We start from the raw sequence: 22,375 nt of genomic DNA, 5'->3' as shown, positions 1-22,375 counted from the left end.
AGTGGAGGAGTGTGTGCCGCTGTGACTCAATCCAACGGATAACACTGGACGTTCCTAGCCGGTGGTGGAAAGTAACCAACATGTACTCAAGTACTGTACTTTTACTTTAGTTGATGTCAATGTTTCTATACATTATACTTCTACTTCACTACATATCAGAGGCAAATATTTGTTACCTTTTACACCATTTGAAAACTTAGGTTACAACAGTTACTTTGCAGATTTCGATTATTATTACAAAACATACAACATACAACTAGAAAAAGTGCTCCTTGGAGCACAGGTCTCCGCCAGGTCAGGTAGGTTATTGTGGCCTCCTGGTGGCGCTGTAACAGGCCAATGTGAAAGGGGTGGCATTTCTTCTTAGGCCATTCACAGCAATGGGACACTGTATTCATGATTTGAGGCATTTTGGTCCAAAAATGTGTTTTGCTAAATGAGACCTGCTGGTGGCGCTATAACAGGCCAATGTGAAGAGGGTCGGCCTAGTAGGAATGTACGTGCAAAATCGCAGAAATCGCACACGTTGATCACATGACTGTAGAGATACTGTGTACCGATTTGCGTGATGTTTGGACAAAATCTGTAGGAATAATAGCAAAAAATGAGTTTTGCAAAGATAGGCCTCCTAGTGGCGCTATAACAGGCCAATCTGAAAAATGTGGGGCAGAGGTTCGGCTTTGGCATCCTGGGAGTGTGTGTGCACAGTTTCACAGTGACCGGGCCAACAGTGCTGGAGATTAGCTGCTCACAGACACACGGACGGACGGACGGACGGACGGACGGACGGACGGACGGACGGACGGACGGACGGACGGACGGACGGACGGACAGGCTGCAGGGTCTCGGCCATGCCTTTCGACCTGGCAGAGACAATTAAGCCCTAATTTATACGATTAGAAGATAGCAGATCTACAATGCGTCACATTGTGAGCTTGAAGATGTGCCATTTTCGAAAGATTTTGACAATTTTTTAAAACTAAAAAACTAAACAAAAATGTTCTGCATAATGACTACATTTATTTTTGGTACTTTAAGTACATTTAGATTTTATAGGTTTACTCAAGTGACATTTTATTAATACAGGGCTTTTACTGGTAGCAGAGTATTTCTACACTGTGGCATTTCTACTTTTACTTCAGTAAAACATATAGAATCAGAGTACTTCTTCAATCACTGCTGTACAATACAAGCAAACCGGAGTTAAGCAAGGTGAGGCGAGGGTGGCATCCGGTTCATAAGAGCAAAGACCTTTCATAATCACAGAAGGGCAATGTGTGTACCGCTGTGCTTCAGTACCACAGATATAATATAACCCCGGAGGTTTCCTACCTGAAAGGCCACTGATGATAGACAGGAGAAGAAGGGGTTTCCATGGCGACCCCATACTTGTTTGGGAGGGTCCCTTCTGTGAGAATGTCAGCAGGTCAGTTTCTTCATCAAAGCTGCGCCTGAAAAGATATTGCTTATTATTATTAGTCCATTAAGCACTTGAACCCCCAGCAGCCATGTTATGGACTCGGATCACCATTTTGAATTTGAGGCGTAACGGAAAGAAGCTGAGCCGCAAGGGAACTAAAAGTGTGCTCCGAGTCCTTTAAAAAACTATCTGAAGTTCTGAATGATGTCAAAATGCAGTTATTATCACCTCCCTTTACACGCACACGCACACACACACACACACACACACACACACACACACACACACACACACACACACACACACACACACCTGAGCCGCTTCTAAAATAAGGGTGGTCACAATCGAAATTGACCACTTTTGGGAGTGGATTGTTTTGGCAAAAACTACATTTGAGCTGTTTATAATTTCATATGGCACTACATCACTTTGCCCAACGGGGAAAAAAACAACAACAGCCGATTTCCGCTGAAGTTTCTCCCCTAATTATGATTTCTTCTCCATGTCTTTTAGGGTACAAAGGACAAGCGTTTCGGCAGCCCCCCTAATTAAAGCCATCCAGCCTGCAAGTGGGCCGGCCCACAGACTTGCTCGTCCTTCTTCAGCTCTGCTGCACCCGATTTGAATGTCAGCTAAGCACCGCCACGCCGGGGGTCAGGGGGGTGAGGCATTTAGGGGCAATGTCCCCCCCCCCCCCCCCCCCCCATCCAGATTGCCCAGTACCCCACAAACATTTTACTGTTTCACAAGTGTTATATACAGTGGTGTAAAGTATGTACATTTACTCAAGTACTATACTAAAGTAAAATGTTGAGGTATTTTTTTTTACTTTACTGGAGTATTTCCAATTCTATCCTTTTACTTCTCCACTACATCTCAGAGGCAAATATTGTACTTTTAATCTACTACAATTATGAACACTTTAGTTACTAGTTACTTTGCAGATATAAATGATCACATTCTAAAACATACATTAACCACTTTAGCCCTGTTTTATACCTAGGCTATTTGAAAATAGCAGATCAGCTCACAATGCGTCGCATCGCGACACGTTGTGAGCTTGTACTGTACATCTGCTATTTTCAAACATTTTACTATTTTTACTTTTGGTACTTTAAGTACATTTTTATACCAATACTTTTGTACTTTTACTCAAGCAAATTTTGAATTCCAGACTTTCACTTGTAACAGAGTACTTCTACATTGCAGCATTGATACTTTTACTTAAGTAAAACCTTTGAGTACTTTTTCCACCACTGGTCAAATATATATATACATCATTCATTAGCTATACTGCAAATATAATTTCCTAATGAATTAATAAAAAAGGCTAATACAGGCCTACAGTTAGCGTGGAGCTGGATTTTTGCTGCCGTTCTGGGAGAGACAGAAGTTCGCTTTGGCGAGCATAATGGGCCAAAAGGAATGGGAGGACGGGTTCTCAGCACGATTCATGCAGATCACAATTGCCGCCTTCAGCTCCGCTAATGATGAGCGAAAGGACTAAATAAAACACACACACACACATAGGTCTGTTGTTGCATTTCAGTTGATCATTATGCACTGGCAAAATTCATTAGCCTAATTTGTTCAGGCACTGGGGAACTGTCCGTGGTGCTGGAGTTGTCACTCACTCACTTTCACTTTATTGTCCTCCCACCATGGAGGTGGCAACAAGTTACATTAATTCAATGTGATCACTGTGTTAGTGTGTCTTCTGTATGGGCGACACATTTCTTTACGATTATGTGTTCACGTTTTGAAGTAAGTCTACTAGTAGGCATAAGTGCTTTGTGCCTAAACATATCTGTTATAGTGCTTTGATTGATAGCCTATTGATTGCTTCATTTTGCTTCATGTTTATTATCAGCAGTGGTGGAAAAAGTACTCAAATGTTTTACTTAAGTAAAAGTATCAACACTGCAATGTAGAAGTACTCTGTTACAAGAAAAGTCTGGAATTAAAAATGTACTTGAGTACAAGTACAAAAGTATTGGTATCAAAATGTACTTAAAGTACCAAAAGTAAAAGTACTAAAATGTTTGAAAATAGCAGATCACAACACTCACAGCACGTTGCGATGCGACACGTTGTGAGCTTGTAGATCGGCTATTTTCAAATAGCCTAGGTATAAAATAGGGCTAAAGTGGTTAATGTATGTTTTATAATGTCATAATTTATATCTGCAAAGTAACTAGTAACTAAAGTGTTCAAATAATTGTAGTGGAGTAAAAGTACAATATTTAAAAGTAAAAGTAAAAATATAGACAATTGGAAATACTCAAGTAAAGTAAAAGCACCTCAAAATTGTACATAAGTACAGCACTTGAGTAGATGTACTTAGTTAGTTTACCCCACTGATTATCAGTGCATGATTTTATTATGTGCATTTTCCAGTGCATAGTGTTTACGGCCTATGTGAGTGACATAACACATTGTGTTGAGCACATAAACACTAACAGGTCCTAACTGGACGTTTGACTTAGATCAAGTAGTTAAAGTCAACACGTTCTCAAGGTCCATCAGCAATGGTGCTCCCCAGCCTTGCTTTCTGTCACCTCTCTAGGTCGTCCTCAGACGAGCCCTCCATCGTTGCTTCCAGTCATCCCGATTCTCCATACATCTGGCCAGCTCATTGGTGCTATGGGCTCCTGCATCCTTCTTGAGCGTGTCCACATATGTTGGTGTGGGGCGTCCTCTTGACCGGTGCCCATGTGTTGGTTCCCACAGCACCAGTTTGCTGGCTGGCAGCTCTCGGTGCCTTTGGCAGTGTCCTGCTAGTCTCATTCTCCTTACAGCAATCTTCTCGCTCACCCTTGGTATTCCCTCATACAGGATTATGTTGGTAACATGCGCACTCTTGCTGATGTTAAGCACTGCACGCAGCATCCTGGTGTAGCACCCGTCCAGGGACTTCTCAAGGGCTGGTTTCAGGGTCCAGCATTCACTGCCATAGAGAAGAACGGACTCTACTGTCGCGTAGAAGAAGCTGAGTTTGATTTGGCGGGGGAGATTGGAGTTCCATACACTGGTCATGCCATTCAGGGCCCTCCATGCAATTGCCTTCCTCACTTTAAGATCTTGCTCAGTTGAGTTGACCCATGAGCCCAGGTATTTGAAGTCCTCGACTTCTTTCAGCACAGTGCCTCCTGCTGTAGTCAGAGGTTGATGTTCTGGTGGAACGTTGTAGGTGAGGACCTCAGTTTTCTTGGCGTTTAGCCTGAGGCCGACCTTGGCGCACTCTAGCTCTACCCTGTTCAGTAGTTCTTGTGCTTGTTCCACGTTGTCAGAGAGCAAACTGATGTCATCCGCATAGTCAAGGTCTGTGAGGACCACTGCGGGGTGTCGCCTCGACTTCCTTGGCGTTAGTGTGAAGCCAAGTTCCTGCTCTCGCCCACTGATTGCTTTCCTGAGCGCATAATCGAGGACTATAATGAAGAGAAAGGGGGCTAGTGTATCCCCTTGCATAACCCCAGCCAGGATGTCAAACTCCTCGCTGTTGCCGTCTGGGGTCACCACCTTGGCCCTTGTTCCTGCGTACATGGACTCTATTGCTCGGAGTAGGTTGGGAGGAATCCGGTATGCCTTCAGGATCTTCACCATCATGCCTCGGTGGAACGTGTCAAATGCCTTTTTGAAGTCTATAAAGCATAGGACTGCAGTCAGGTTGTCCCTCTTTACCTCCTCAATCATTCTCCTAAGTGCCAAGATCTGAGCTGTTGTAGTTCGTCCCTCTCGGAAGCCGTTCTGATTCTCCCTCAGGTGAGGGTCAATTGCTTGCCGGACCCTGTTTAGGATCATGCGGTTGTAAGCTTTAGCAATGATGCATGTCAGACTGATGCCTCGGTAGTTGTCCGGCTTTGAGAGGTCCCCGGATTTGGGCACTGGGATGATGTTTGACAGAGACCACATGTCAGGCCGCCGATGCAACAGGGCAAGGTTACAGAACTCTAGAATGATGTCGTCGAGATCACAGTTCTTCAGGACCTCTGGGGGAATGCCATCTGGACCGGGACTTTTTCCCACTTTCACTGTGGTTTTCGCCCTGGCGAGCTCCCCAGGCGTGAAGGGACCATCATCGATTTCCAGGTCCGGGAGGACTGGCGGCACATCTTCCGCAACTGCTTCTGCCGACTCTCCCAGCAGCCTCTGGAAGTGGCTGAACCAGGTCTTTACCCTCTCCTCAGGGCTGTGTCCCTTGACCTGTCCCTCCTTGGTCCTCTTCCTCCCAGTCATCTCGTTGATGACCCTCCAGGCCTCTCCATATTTCTGTTCACCCTGCGCTTCCTGCACTCTCTGCACTTTCTCCATCAGCTCCTCCCCTTTGATGGTGTCGTATGTGCTGAACAGAAGATGCTTGGCTTCATTCAGCTCCATACGTCTCTCCACAGTTGGCTCCTTCTCAAATATGAGACGGGCTTCCTCCATCTTCCGCCGTGCCGCTACCACCCCAGGGTGCTTGGATCGCAGGGAAGTACGGACTCTCTCCATCATGGGTACACACAGTTTGGTCGCCTCCTCGTTGGCAGCAACGAAACGCATGTATTCGCTGCTGGGATCCGCTCCCATATCCAGCTGCTGGAATCGCTTCCTCAACTCCTCTGTGTACCTGGTTTGGAGGCCAGGGTCGCTGGAGAGCGCTTTCCAGTTATACCGGATCCTGGGGCTTGGTTTGGGGGCCCTGAGGCTCAGACGCACCTTCATTGAGACCACTCGGTGGTCTGAGCCCACAGTACTGAATGTGGAGTATGGTTCTGCATTCATAATGGAGTTCCTCCACTTCTTCCTCACAAGGATGTAATCCAACTGTCTCAGCGTACCAGTGGCTCTATCTCGGAAGGTCCACCTCTTTCCTATCCTCTTCCGGAAGATGGTATTTGCCGCCAGTAGCTCGTGTTCTGTGAGGAAGGCAGTGAGGTAGGCGCCATTGCGGTTAGTAGAGTCGTGGTAAGGGAAGGGTGTGTCCTCTGGTCCAAGCCTTGCGTTGAAGTCCCCAAGGATTGCCAGGAAGTTGTGGGCTGGGACTTCTCGGACCGCTGCTACCAGGTCCTCGAAGAACTCCTCCACGTCCTTAAGTGGTGCCACGTTGGTGGGCGAGTACACGACTATCACTGTTGTTACTGGATTGCCCGAAAACTCTGCGATCAGGATCCTGTTGGTGTGGTAGTGAACCCAACGGAGAGCCTTACGCGCCCGAGAACCCAGCATTAACCCTACACCGCCTGTTGCGGCCTGGGCCTCGTTTCGCCACGCTGATGCAGAGATGAACATGCTTCTCTCCACTCTGCGGTACACGATCCGGTCGTCAGTGTGCACTCTCCTGTGTTCCTGGATCCCCAGGATCTCCACTCCCCATTCCTCAGCACAGTGTGCTAGTTCTATCAACCTCGCTTCTTCTCTTGCTGTGCATGCATTGAAGGTTCCCATTACGAATGGTCTCCGACAACGCATGAGTGCATTGGACGGGGTGCTGTGATCGGACAGGACCCTCCCTGGGGCAATCCCAGGGTTTGAGGTCCTGTCGTCATGGTGTCCTCCAGAAGGAGGACCAGCACCACCGACCGCCGCGATGCTCCTGCGGACTCCCGCCGCTGGAAGTATAGGATTTGGGATGACTTTGTACTCCATGGTTGGCTTTACTATGCTGATAGCGGACTGTGGGGCGCAACTCCTCGCAGACCCGGTTTTAATTCAGAGTTACCTTCTCCTAGACAGGTTGCCATCCAAGGCTATGAGCCCCATCTGCCCATGCATTTTGACCCTTAGCTGGGACAGTGGTTGGCAGACGCCAGGGCGTGTCCACACACCGGTGGGCCTGCACGTCGTGCCTCTGGGGTCCACTGCAACTCCGAGATCCCCTACAGATTAGCCTGGGACCTCGCGGAACCCAGTATCCGTGTGTGGCCACGTGGAGGCACTGCAGGAGTCTTGGTGGTGGAAAGGCTGTGTACCGGCAGAAGGAGGCTTACGCACTCGGCTCCTCTTTTCACCCCCGCTAGGAGGCTAGCCGGTGGCAGTAGCTGAAAGCAGAGAGTAGCAAGCAGGAGCAACATGCAACACACAACATGCAACATGCACTGACTACAAGTACTTCTACGCACTACTGCACATGACGCATCACACACACCCTGTGCGCAAGCGCACACACAAATACTAACGTATGTATGTATGTGTGTATACTAACGACTGTATTTCTCATTGTGATTCAGTTAAAAACCTTCATATTTGCCAGTGTGACTTACAATAAGCAAGGTTTTATCACAATCAGAATGCAGAGAGAACAGCGTAGTGTCTCACGAAACTAGGATACCAGGTAAACCATGAACCTACCATCTGTCTAAACAACAAACTGTACATTGAAACTATAAGGATACCAGGTAAACAATGACCAAGGAAAAAAATCCTGGGGACCACCGTTTCTTATAGTCTTAAATGGACTGTCAATGTAAGCCATATTGTGGAAAAAGCCCACCAACTATCTTCTGTCTGCACAATAGAAAATAACAACGAGCACTCTCAGTATATGATGCAGTTTACGGGTGCACGGCTCACTAAGATTCACAGTAAATAAAGCAATAGCCAGCACTCCGAAGTCCTTCTGGTACTTTTAATTCATATGCAGCACGGACAACACAGCACACACGGACGCGTGTGTGCGTCCGTGTGTGCTGTGGGACCGGGGGTGCCGGGGGGACCGGGGTGCAACACAGAAATCGGGGGACCGGGGTGCAACACAGAAATCGGTCCGTCTAAAAACAGGCTAGTTCATAGGCCTCATCACAGTTGTTTATCCATCACATTAATCCCTATACCCCTCTTTGATTAGGGGTCTCTGATCCAATACATATAAAATTAGTAAAATACCAGTAGATCATTAAAAAAATATACAGTTCATATAAGTACACTCCCTTGACTTTCTGTCATAAACAGGAATGCAGTGATAAATGCAAAATACAAATTACACGACAAAACAAAACAGAAAACAGTCAGAAAAATAAACTATTAATAATAAGCTTACACTTCTCTGAATGCACAATCACAGACATAAGACTCAACCCCAATTCCAAATTCATGACGTTTATAAAAAACAGCCCAATAGCAGTTCCTCGTTTAACCCCTTGGGGTGTTCTGTCTGTAGATTGTGTATCCAAAGAGCTTCTCTTTTAGTCCATGAGCCAGAGCCCCAAAATTGAGCAATGATTATCGAAAGAGTGGGCAAAACCAAACCTATTTTAAATTGTTCATAGGGTCAATACGAGTAAATATATGATAACCTTTCCACAGGAGCAGCTTTTTCATAGTTATCACACATTTTGTTATTTTCCCCATACGTACATGACAGGTGAAAAAATGACAACATTTTAAAAAGAGTTATCATAATGAAACTTCCTGAGTTGATTACTTGCATGAAGACAATGATTTATCGTATTACAAGTTTTCTGAAATTGTATATTTAAATATGCAAATTAGGCATTTAGTCCACGAAATTGGACTAAATTGTGATCTGCATGAAGCCCCAAAATTGAGCCAGATATTGAATATTCCCTCGTTAAAAACCTTTGACTCAAACATCTTAACAAAATGAAATAAGAATGTTCACTCTGGCTTTGTCCAATGTTCCAATGTTGATTCTGGAAAGTTATACAAATTCGGGCATATTTTCGTAATGCCTCATTTGCATATTTAAATATACAATTTCAGAAAACTTGTAATACGATAAATCATTGTCTTCATGTAAGTAATCAACTCAGGAAGTTTCATTATGATAACTCTTTTTTAAATGTTGTAATTTTTTCACCTGTCATGTACGTATGGGGAAAATAACAAAATGTGTGATAACCATGTAAAAGCTGTTATCATATATTTATTTACTCGTATTGACCCTATGAACAATTTAATATAGGTATGGTTTTGCCCACTCTTTTGATAATGAAATCTTGTCTGGCTCATGGACTATTTGTAGGAGAAGCCTATCTCTGTTACCACCTCTCTTTAAAGGATGTACAGTCTCAATGCCTTGAAACCTCAAAGAACATACCTCATGTCCTACTGAATTAAAGTGTCCACATGGACATTTTAACAGGTAGACCACATATTTCGTTGTGCATGTAATTCTACTCTTGATATTAATCTTTTTGCCAGTGTGAGGGTGTAACAGACACTGTGTCACCTTCAATCATAGCGTTACATTGAAGACAACCTGAACATGGAAAATTACCTGCAGGTGGGTCTGACATAAAATGTTTAGGAGGTACGTAACAATCTGCTCTGACCAGTGAGTCTCTAAAATTTTGGGCTCGTTTATGTGCAAACATTGGGGGCGTTTTAAACACGTGACCTATAGCAGGATCAGTGGATAGAATGTACCAGTATTTTTGGACAATCTTCTTAACTTCATTACAAATTGGAGAAAAAGTGGTAGACGGCTCAATTTTAGACTCTCCTGGCTGTGGAGGTTTAGAAGTCAATAAACTGGTTCTGTTGAGGTTACGTATCTTGTGTAAACAATCATTTAAGACCTTATTATTATAGCCTTTGGCATTGAAACATTGATTTAGATCCTTTGCTTGCTTTTCAAAAGCAGTATCTGTGCTACAAAATTATCTTAACCCTCAGTAACTGGCTATAGGGTAGGCCCTTCTTTAAACCTGGTGGGTGGTAACTGGAGAAGTGCAAGTCATTATTTCTATCGTTTTTTTCTTGTACACAGAAGTGGACACCTGTTCGTCCATTTTAACCATTACATCCAAGAAGGAAACAGACTCCCGACTGAACTCTAAAGTGAAATCTGTCTGTTATGTCTGTGATTGTGCATTCAGAGAAGTGTAAGCTTATTAATTGTTTATTTTTCTGACTGTTTTCTGTTTTGTTTTGTCATGTAATTTGTATTTTGCATTTTGCATTTCCCCTAATCAAAGAGGGGTATAGGGATTAATGTGATGTATAAACAACTGTGATGAGGCCTATGAACTAGCCTGTTTTTAGACGGACCGATTTCTGTGTTGCACCCCGGTCCCCCTATTTAAATGTCCCCAAATGTTTGCATTATCATACACGCTGAAGAAGGCTTGACGCCGAAACGCGTCCGTGTGTGCTGTGTTGTCCGTGCTGCATATGAATTAAAAGTACCAGAAGGACTTCGGAGTGCTGGCTATTGCTTTATTAACTTCTGGCTGCAACCAGTCAAGAACGGTGCAACAGTGTGACAGTGTTCTCACATTCTGTCACGGTGTATCAGAGATGACGAGAAATGACGCAGGCGAGAAGGCAAGGCAGGTCAAGTCCATGTAGGGAGGGGATGCAAGGATGGGGTGATTTTCTCATTTGTTTTCCGGTTCACATAACAAAATAATAACTATACAGCATAGCCACTCTAAAGCTCATAACTTCACGTTGCTTGTGAGCTTGTTGACCGGCTATTTTCAGTAGTGTGGAAAGAAACAAGAGCAGACAAAGTACATGTGGTTAACACATTGGGTGCCAAAACCAGTATTTACCGTGTTTTCAATGTTTGTTTTTTTTCACAAGGGGGGGGGGGGGGCTAGCACAACTTTGGAACCACCCATGGTGCCTCTGAGAATGAAGGGACAGATGGATCACCGTGCCAAAAAAACTGTCTCCCGTCCGCTCCCATTCCATCTCCTTGATAAGGGTTAGGGTTAGGGTCAAACCTCTGCATCTCCTTAACTTTTTACATTGTGGAAAACGAGTCATTTTCGATGCGCAATCACTCCGCAATGGCGACTCGCGTGAGATATGTTATTGTTCCATCCATCGTCGTGCACGCATCCATTGTTTACATCGGGGTTCTCGTCGTGGAGTCTACAGCTCTAAACAGCGTAGCGTTACAAACGGTTAGATCTCTGGCACTCACCGTACAGTTTTAATAAAACTGACACTTTTGTTTGAGCATGTTTATGTTAATGCTTAGGTGCATTTGTATTGTATCGTTTTGTCTGCCTCGAGCACACACCAAGACAAATTCAAATCAATGTTTCATTGAAATGGTACTAAATTATTCAATCTTGAAATGAGAGGATTTGTGTCACAATATCCCTCAGTGAGCACATAGCCCAGACAAACAAAACATCATACACTGCTAATTTAAAAAAGGACAAATCCAGTCTGACAACTGATATACGAAATGGAAATGAAAGGTTGAGGCATATGAAGCACAATAATAATCTCAACTTTTACTCAACTCAATCTCTGAAACTCCACTAACGGCACGCATCACAGAAACCTTTATGAACAACAACGATTTAAACAACTTGTGTTTAAATTCCTACTCATATAGGCTACAGTCAAATGCTCAGTGTTCATTTAATTCTGAGTGAGAGTTATTTAACCCATTAAGACCTGAAGCCGATTCTACAAATGTCTTCTAAATCCCAACAGTATTCAGAAAAACGTATATGTTTCTATATCAGTGGTGCTAAAACTTTTTCATGTCAAGGACCCCCAGAATGATATGTATTTGGCCGCGGACCCCCCTAACTCAAAATATGTTGTTCCAGGGACCCCCCAGGAAGCAAATATTTGAGTAAACAAATTTCACTTTAAAAGAATATACATATTCAAAGATTTGCACACATTTTCACGATTTAAAAAAAATAGCAGATCTACAAGTTCTATGAGCTTGTATATATGCTATTTTTGAATAGCCAAAGTGTAAAATAATGCTTTTTAGCTCAAATCAAAACGTGACACAGATGCGTTCCAGGTTTTAACGGGTTAAAACGAGTGGGAGTTATTTAAAAAAATCTAATCAATAAATGACCTTTGCACGTTCAAAAATAGACCCAGAAGGCTCAATTAGCATCCATTTGGCTCAATTAGCATCCATTTTATGGTGAATTTGGCGTCTCTCAGAGGCCCAAACTTAGAGAAATACATTATGAATTTAACAATGAAAATAGCCGATCTACAAGCTCACGACGTGGTACAACTCGCCGCATCGTGACGCGTTGTGAGCTTGTAGATCTGTTTTAATTCATGACATTTCCTATAATTATATTTTGAACATTTCTGAAAATCTTTTGAAAAAACTTTTTTCTTTCTTTTCTGACAAATATTTTCTTGTCTTTCTTTCTTTTGAAAAAAATCGTTTGATATAATGAAACAATTATATGTATTGTAGCGAGTAGTGACCATTAGAACGGTCCGTGGCCTAAAAATGGGTCCCGACCCACTGTTTGGGAAACACTGCTCTAAACATGCTGTACATGCGTACTGTCAAATGTCTTCTCTGATGAAGGTCTGAGGGTTTGAGCGAAAGCTCAAAATCTAGTGAAACACTGCGTAGTAGATCTATTAATAATACGTGTACACAAATCTCTTCCGTCAGTTTAACCCATTAAGAACGGGAAAGCACCTGTGTCATTTTAAGATTTATTTGGCTATTCAAAAATAGCAGATCTACAAGCTCATAGCGCTGCACCGAGTGCTGTGCTATGAGCTTGTAGATCTGCTATTTTAGAAAAATCATGAATATTTTCTGCAAATCTTTTGAATAAATAGTATTTTTTAAAGCATTTTTTTTGGTACTCAAATCTTTGCTTCTGGGGATTCTAATGCCTTCTAAATCCTAACAGTTTTTTGAAAAACTATTGTTGCTATATCAGTGGTGCTCAAGCTTTTTCATGTCAAGGACCCCCAAAATGATATGTATTTGGCTGCAGACCCCTTCTCAAAATATTTTGTTCCAGGGACCCCCCCTCCCCAGAAGCAAAGATTTGAGTTACAAATGTTCACTTTAAAAATATCTAAAAATATACATATATTCAAATTCATTCATATATAGATTTGCACAAATGTTCATGATTTTTTTCCAGAAAATAGCAGATCTACAAGCTAATAGCGGCTAAGAAATCTAAAAATGACACAGATGCTTTTCCAGTCTTAATGGGTCAAGATTCACACTGACACTTCAGGAAACCTGAGCAAAGATGTGGCCGGGTTGGAGCACATCAGGTCATCCTGTATTATATAGGCCTGCTGCACTCCCAGGGTTAAATTCATATTTCGATGCACGCACGGATGGTTGGATATGATGGAATTTCCCCTGGTTAGAGAGGATCTCATTTGCATTCATGTGTTGGTATGAGAGGTCTCGGGAGCCTTTTGAATGTGGCGATATGCATTTTTATCACTCCTGCATAGTTACCTCTGACTGACCTCCAACATTATCACAGCGTCGTGAAATCTGATATCCTAGAGACTAGAGACTAGAGACATCCAAGGATACAAAAAAAACTCACTTGCCTCTGTGGGGGAAAAAAGATAAGGAGGGGACTTTTCAAGACACTTGATTTGAAGGGAAGAACAGCAGGAAACTGATTGAATAAGCCTTTTTTCGCTGTCTTCACACATTTACGACACAAAAGGAAAAAAAACGGTGACAACCGGCTGCATTTACAGCAGCCAGTGCTGTTTCTTTCATCTAAATTGTCTGGAAACTACCCAGACAGACAGAGAGAGCCCCCGGGTCTCCAGTTACAGAAAATGAAGTTACGTGAAGATCGGATTTACTTCTTATAGGTCGCAGAAATCAAATTTTTTTAGGTGACAATGACAAAAGGTGAAATTGTGTCATATTCAAAGAGACTGATTATAATTGGAAAATTGTGAATTGGAAGGAGTTGAAAATTGCACCATTAAAAATTGTTGTATATCTTCACTATGTAAGATTTACATAATCAGTTTATGTATTTTCATTTAGAGTAGCCAATTATATTTCACCGCTTTTTCTCCCCAGTTTGGTCGCTATGCCAATTGATTCCTCCCCACACACATTTCTGTGATGTCGTATCCTACTGACTCACCTGCCAGTGAGGAGCCCCCACCAGGAGGACGTAGGGCCTTAGTCCTACTCCTCCCGCCCAACACTCCACGCTGACAGGTGCCGCCCCCAGCCCGTAGGAGAACGTTCAATGACCGATTTCGCCCGGCTTCCCTCCCCCGAAAACGGGCCAAATTGTGTTTGCGTAGACGCTAGACAAAGCCGGATGCACCACGGTGGATTCGAACCCACAACCTCCGTGGTGGTGGTGGTGGGCAGGGACTTTACCACTGCGCCACCCGAGCAACTTATACATTCAACAGTGAGCTGGTGATACAGAATGTAACCAAGCTGAACGATGTCACATCCATAGTACATGGACATCCTATACTTGATCTAAATGCGATCTAAGTGACGTCGCTGGGGGAAACTTTGCAGCACGACACGCACACACACACGCACGTGCACACGCACACGCACGCACACACGCACACGCACACGCACACGCACACGCACGCACACACACACAGCTCAGTTATATGCTGCTAATGGAATATCATCTCGACAACAAATACACAGAAATAATGTAGTGATGTTTTCACTTTAACAGGAGGAGAGCCGGTTTTAAATTAATGTTGCTGTGAAGTGCAATCTCATTTCTCATCATATGAACCACTGCAATAAGCACGATATGCCGACACCACAAAATAACAATGCATGAGCAGTATTATTTAGCACAGAATCCCTCACTAAAAAGAGGTGGGAGTGCACCGCAAAATGCTCAGTGTTCATTTATCCATTTATAACTGTAAGATGTTGTACACTTTCACAGTTATACAGAGCAGTACCTTTTACCAACTATCAATCGTACACCCATGGAACCCCCTCAAGGACCCCTGGGGGTCCCCGGACCTGCTCTTCCACTCCACTTGTCCTCGCTGACAAATATATCTGATCTACATGATCAATAGATAAACAAATACATTTATTAATTTATCCAAAACTCAATACAAAACAATCCATCGATCACTTGTGTTGTAGACCAGTTCTCAAACTATTTGTACTTGAGTATTTCCAATTTCCAATACTTTTTACTTCTACTCCACTACATCTCAGAGGCAAATATTGCACTTTTACTCCACTACATTTATTTGAAAACTTTAGTTACTAGTTACTTTGTAGATCTTGATTATTATCACAAAACATACATTAACCACTTCAGCCCTATACATTTCGACCATTTGAAAATAGCAGATCTACAAACTCACAATGCGTCGCATTGTGAGCTTGCAGATCTGCTATTTTCAAAAGATTTGTATCCATTTGAAAACTTGTGAAATGGGGACATTATGCATAATGAGTACTTTCTACTTTTGGTACATTAAGTACATTTTCATACCAATACTTTTGTACTTTTACTCAAGTCAATTTTTAATTCCGGACTTTTACCTGTAACAAAAGTATTTCTACATCGCAGTATTGATACTTTTACTTGAGTAAACAATGCGAGCCCTTTTTCCCACCACTGTCCTATTAGGCAGAATGGGGGCCTATGATCCAGTGTCCTGTATGTACAGTACGCCAGCGCTATCGACAGCTGCATGAGACAGGATATAATGCATGTATAACCCAGGGGAAAGAAGAAAAAAAAACACATGACTTTGACATATTGAGACAAATTACCAGGATAATAAAATTGATCACTTCAGTCACCAATCATTCACTCTAAATGTAAACATGCTATCTGTAAAGGATATCATCACTCAGCAGCCAATGTCATCAGTGACCTACATATATATGGTCACCGGAAAACCCATGGATGACATCAGTGTCACTGTTATCTAATAATAACATACAGTAATTAATGTAAAGTGCTGGCTGGAAGGCTGGCACATGATCTCTGTGGTGAGCCCCGTCAGGCTGAAGGAGCTCTCTGCTGTCTGGATGGGAACTATCTGTTCAATATCACTGAGGGTTTAAGCCATTCAATCCGGGAATGTATCTCTGTCATTTTTAGATTTCTTCTGGCTATTCGAAAATAGCAGATATACAAGCTCATAGTGTGGCACCGAGTGTCACGCTATGAGCTTGTAGATCTTTTTTTTTATTTTTTTATCGTGATTTTTTTTTGCAAATCTATGAATATATATCTTTTTTTTAAGGGAACATTTTTGACTCAAATCTTTGCTTCTGTTGGGGGGGGGGGGGGGGGTCCCTGGAACAAAACATTTTGAGATGGGGATCTGCGGCCATATACATAAAAAAATGAAAAAAGGCAAATAGCGGATCTGCAATTTTTGAACAGCCAAAGAAATCTTAAAACGACACAGATGCGTTCCCGGTCTTAATGGGTTAACTCTTGTCTGTTGCCTCCAGATGGTCGTGTACACGTAATAACGGAGCTGGCTTTTCATGCATGACCAGCTAGTCCAGCTTCCTTATGTGTTGCTTATTTCTGCCAATCTCCCTTTATTGTCTCCGCCAGGCTGGCTGGCCGAGGGCCAGAGTTCGTCCGTCTCCATCCGCCTGTGAACGGCTAATCTCCGGCACCGTTGGACCGATCGGCGTGAAACTGTGCACGCACGCACTCACAGCGGGCTAAGGAAGAACCTCTGCCCCAAATGTTGTCTAATCATGGCTGCGTGCACTCACGCGCCTGTGCACACACACACACACACTTTTAGAGTCCTATTCTAAAGTCTGCGTATGCGGGGCTCGCGTATCCGCGCGCAAGGTGTAGCTGGTATCAATCATTGATATCAACTGGTTCTTTCCAAACGCACTGTACGTGCGCAGCCATGTCCACGCATACACGCGCTTTGAAAAGTCTGGTGCAGATTGGCCGTCAGCCACAGCCATTTCCGCCTGACATGCACCTTTCTAGTTTCTATTCATGTATATATTTTGAAGGAAAGAGAGGAACTCTCAAATTCCCCCCCGTTGCGTAACTGTGTGCTGGAGCTTTAAGTGTCCCGGCTGAATCGAATGTCTCCTTTTAAAAGGCCAGGAGCCAAGCTGAGAGACAGACACACATCACAGGATTAGGATGCTGGAAATGAGTCCAGTCTTGCAGAGACACGCTTTTGTTAAAGATGTTTAAATGGTTGATGAGGAATTTTGAGGTACATTCTTTGGCCTGTCAACAGTATTTACATGCATATTACTGCAAAATGAAGCATGGTTTGGTTGTATTCAACTGATTTTATATATTTTTAAACAGGTTTAAAATTAGGTTTGTAGGCTGAGGTCAGTTTGGAATAACATTAATGGTGAATGGCAGCACTGCCTCGCTGTGTTTTTCAGTGTGGAGGCGGCGGCTTTGGCTGTATATATCAGTGTGCATGTTGTAAGCAATGTTTTTTTAGGACGGATGCTGAGCTTAATTATTATGATAAACCCACTTCCCTGATGCACCAATAAAACCTAGTATCAATGAGTCATATCCCAGAAGTTCTGAATGTAGCTATAAAATCACAAGCATACGTACCCATAGAGAAAAGATTAGCTAGATAGATAGATAGATAGATAGATAGATAGATAGATAGATAGATAGATAGATAGATAGATAGATAGATAGATAGATAGATAGATAGATAGATAGATAGATGTGTGTTTTACCAACATTTCAAGGTGACAGAGCAAAGATGGCATCAATGTAAACAATGCCATTTATTTACAGAAAACCGTCCAAAATAGACAACATGTGGATACAATACCCTCTAGCTCAGTGATTCTCAAAGTGGGGTCCGGAACCCCCAGGGGTCCTTGAGGGGGTTCCAGGGGGTCCCCAGCTAAATGTGTTAATATAGCATCAACATCTGATTAACTATTTCATTGACATGTTGTGAGCTTGTAATTATTTTCAAAAGATAAAAAAATCCTTGAAAATGTGTTAAATCATTTGGAAAAACAAATACACAAATGTTGTCTAATGGCGGCCCCTGGCACATCATCATCTCAGATGGGGGTCCGTGGCCAACCCTAACCCAAAGACATTGGGGGTGCTCGACATGAAAATGTGGCTTGTTGGACTAATTTACTATAAATGGTAAATGGCCGGTTGAATGCCCGCAGAGCCATCTAGCTTTTATCATGATTCATTGAGTGACTCATGATTCCAAAAATAGCCAATCTACTTTCTGATCTACAAAAAAAAAAAAGTACTCAAAGCTTCTTCTGGACAAAGTTTTCTAAAAATGCGTTCCATGAAAAACGTCATCAAATGGCCATGTTCCATACTCACACTGAGGTTCACCTGCATAATTAATGATCCCCTGTCATTTCTTTGTGTCACATCAAAATTGTACAGATCTTGGGGGATAGAAAATATACAAATATTGAAAATATTAATGTATTCTCCACCAGCATCAAAATGGCTATCAATAATAGCTACTAAGTGAAATCATCCTCTGAATTGACCAGGGACCAGGGACTGCATGAGTCCAGTTCCCTGGTGTATATCCAATAAAGTGGGCCTTGTGTCAGCACAAAGTTCAAGCCACTTGCTCAACATCAATGAGCATCAGACATGGCAGCTGTGGGATGAGTCCTCCCTGTTCCATTTTTATTTCACTTGAGATCAATGATCTCTTGGTCGAACAAGACCTAGCCATGTATTGTCTTGTAGTAAGCATAAGCTAATTATGTGAGTTTAGCGTAGCGTTAGCTAACGATGTAAGTAAGTAAGTTTAGCTCAAAGTGTTTTACAGGTAAAAATGAATACATAACTAGAAAAAGTGCTTCTCGGAGCACAAGTCTCCGCCAGGGCAGGTAGGTTATTATGGCCTCCTGGTGGTGCTATAATAGGCCAATTTGAAAAGGGTTCCATTTCTTCTTAGGCTTTTCACAGCAATCGGACACTGCATTCATGACTTTGTTCCAAAAATGTGGTTTGCTAAATTAGACCTGCTGGTGGCGCTTTAACAGGCCAATGTGAAAAGGGGAGCATTTCTTCCTCGGCCTAGTGGGAATGTATGTACAAAATGTCACGGAAATCGCACACTGCGTTCATGATTTGAGGAATTTTGTTCAAAACGGACCTATCCTGCAAACTTTGTAAGCCAATGTTAGGCAAGTAGGATGGAATATGAAATATCGGACACATCCTCTTGATCACATGACTATAGAGATACTGTGTACCGATTTGCGTGTTTTTTGGACAGAATCTGAAGGAGTAAGAGGAAAACATTTGTTTTACAAAAGTCAGCCTCCTGGTGACGCTCTAAAAGGCAGATGTGAAAAATACAGGGCAAAGGTTTTTCCTTGGCCTCTAGGGAGTGAGCGTGCAAAGTTTCACACAGATCGGTGCAGTTATAGGTAAAAACCTGAATCGGCCTGTTATAGCGGCACCATGAGGCTGATTTGATTCCTGGGCCAAGTGGGAATATACGTGGAAAAATTTCACAGAAATCGCATGCTGCATTCATGATTTGAGGCGCTTTGTTCAAAATGAACCAATCCTGCAAACTTTGGAAGGCAATCTTAGCCAATCAGGATGGAATATGGAATCGGACAGATCCGTGTTGATCACATGGCTATAGAAATACTGTGTACCGATTTGCGTGTTTTTGGACAAAATCTGTAGGAGTAATATCCAAAAATGGGTTTTGCAAAAGTCAGCCTCATGGTGGCGCTATGACAGGCTGATCTGAAAAATGTGGGGCTGTGGCATCCAGGGAGTGTGTGTGTACAGTTTCACAGCGACCGGGCCAATGGTGGCAGAGATTAGCTGCTCGCAGACAGACGGACGGACGGACGGACGGACGGACGGACGCAATAATAAAAGCATATCAATATATAAAACAAATAAATAAATGATAAATTAAACATGACACAAGTCATTAACACATTAACCGCCAAGACCGTAGTCCTACGGGCCGTTAAATCCAACTGTTAAGCGCCGAGACCGTAGCCCTACGGGCTGCGGTCTTTTCGCGCATGCGCGGTCCGGGTGCACTTTCGGAATTTTTTTGATCCACTTCCGTTTCCGGTTTGATGACAGGAAATAGAATTATTTGGGATCCGGTTTTGACGATCACGCCCGCTCCCATTCTACAGACGAAACTGAAACTCAATTCTCTTCCTGTAGTTTTTTCTCCTCGCATTTCACTGTTTAACGTAATCCGCTCTAACTCAAACATGGATGCCCCGTTTGACACGTGGTTTTCACTGGGAGATACAGGGAGATCTCGCGGATGTAAACAGACCGTGTAGCGCTCAATCTTAAGGATTTTAACAAGATCTATGGCGACATGAAAAAAACAAAAAAACAACAAAAACACCTTGGCACTGGTGAGTACATTATGAGATTAGCCCTTGGCGGTGGATGTGTTAAAAGGACATCGCAAGTAAGGAGTCAGGACAGGACATGACACAAATGCATGAGCAGGCACATAACAACGAAGTAAACACCTGTTTGAACAGGTGGGTGTTTAACAGTTTTTGTGAGATTATCAACAGAGGGCACAGTTCTTATGTCCAGGGGAAGGTTATTCCACAGTCTGGCGGCAGCGCACGCAAAGGATCGGTCACCTTTGGTCTTTTCTTTATTTAGCCTAGTGCGAGGGACACATGGACAACCAGCAGGCCCTGCCTGGTTCAGACCTGATGAAGACCCTTAGCGGTCAAAACGTTTTAACATATTTATTGAATAAAACGTTTCTACTGGGAGCTACAAGTGTCCGGATTTCCCCTCCTTTTCTCTAATAAAGTATTCAATCAAATGTTCAAGCTGAAACCTTGGAGTCATACATCATGGATATGTCATAGATGGCTGACATCATAGATGACTGATGGCCTGGTCATGTTGTCTGAGATTTGCACTGAAGCCACACTGTTCCCATGGCGATCCCGAGATTCACACACTTTTTTTAAACTATTTTTTAACACATTGGGTGCCAGCATTTTATAATAACAGATTGCGTTCGGTGCCGAAATCTCAACGTTGAGCTGCGCAGCGCTGTTTAAACTGTAGACTCCACGACGTGCATTCCATGTGAAAAAAAGCATGCCTCCATTTTGCCCGATGGTCCTGGCTAACGCCTGGAACGCGCGCGCGTGTGTGTGTGTGTGTGTGTGTGTGTGTGTGTGTGTGTGTGTGTGTGTGTGTGTGTGTGTGTGTGTGTGTGTGTGTGTGTGTGTGTGTGTGTGTGTGTGTGTGTGTGTGTGTGTGTGAGAGAGAGAGAGAGAGAAAGAGAGAAAGAGAGAGAGAGAGAGTATGCACAGAAAATATATGGGGACGGTAAAACGTTTTCTCTATCCTCTCATTAGCATATGTATAGGCTCCATTTGGATCCATCTCATATTCACATTACATTTTCATGGGCGACCTGGACTGCAACGGCCTTTATAGTGTTTTCATTTTGATATTCAGGAGACAAAGGGAGTTCAAGTCGGGTTGGAGTGTTCACTGGTGGTATTATCGGTCTGAAAATGTCTATAATAGTTGTGTGTGAGTGTTGGAGAAGTTATACTGTATGTGTGGGGTACCGGCCCTTTCCAAGAATATTACTTCAGGGTTGAGGTGGTCTTGGGACGTGTTTGTTTATTGTCTTTTAATGAAAGTGTAGTATATTCAAGTGCATATTTTCATCATTAGACTTACTTTCATCATCCACAAACGCAGTCAAGTGAGGTATGGTTTGTGAATCCATGGCCGTTGGCGTTTAGCGGTGCAATTATGGTAAATAAGTAGCAAGAGTATGATATGGCTGGACAGTTCCATCCCTTGATTAATCCCCAACTTTAGCGGTTCATAAAAACACTCTTTCAGATAGTGTGCAGGCAAATTTTATCCTTTTCAGGACACCTAGAGTATCTGTATATATATGTACTGTATATCACAGTACTTAGAGTATAAAGCCTTTTTGCTGTCTTATCTAATGAATGTTGATTGCTTAAAATCACCTAAAGCTCAGTATGCTGCCCAGAATCATCAGTCAGAGAGCGCCTGTCGACTGACGTTCTCTAATTCAGTGGTTCTCAAACTTTTTCATGTCAAGGACCCCAAATTCATATGTATTTGACATCCATCTGAAAATACATTCCCTGCCATTGACGGAGATCTCCGTCATTTCAAATCCACCCGTTCACCGCCATTGACGGAGATCTTTTTTTATTTTTTTCCCCACACAGAACCAGAGATAACGTGATCCAAAGATTTACTGCTCCGATCC

General features: G+C 43.0%; 1 protein-coding gene across 2 annotated transcripts in view; it reads right to left on the bottom strand.

Moving 5' to 3' along the window:
* Nucleotides 1-22,375, bottom strand: part of cntn5 (contactin 5) — a 380,291-nt gene that overhangs the window by 288,029 nt on the left and 69,887 nt on the right. For both annotated transcript variants that reach the window (XM_080429360.1, XM_080429359.1), the window contains exon 2: nucleotides 1,333-1,451. In XM_080429360.1, the coding sequence (XP_080285486.1) occupies nucleotides 1,333-1,387 (55 nt within the window). In that variant the 5' untranslated portion in view covers nucleotides 1,388-1,451. The remainder of the gene's footprint in view (nucleotides 1-1,332; nucleotides 1,452-22,375) is intronic.

The sequence above is a fragment of the Gymnoscopelus braueri genome (genome assembly GCF_963280865.1).
Source record: "Gymnoscopelus braueri genome assembly, chromosome: 5".
In the NCBI taxonomy this organism is placed as follows: Eukaryota; Metazoa; Chordata; class Actinopteri; order Myctophiformes; family Myctophidae; genus Gymnoscopelus; species Gymnoscopelus braueri.
The sequence above is the reverse complement of the archived record's forward strand: the minus strand, read 5'-3'. Positions and strand labels throughout refer to the sequence as shown.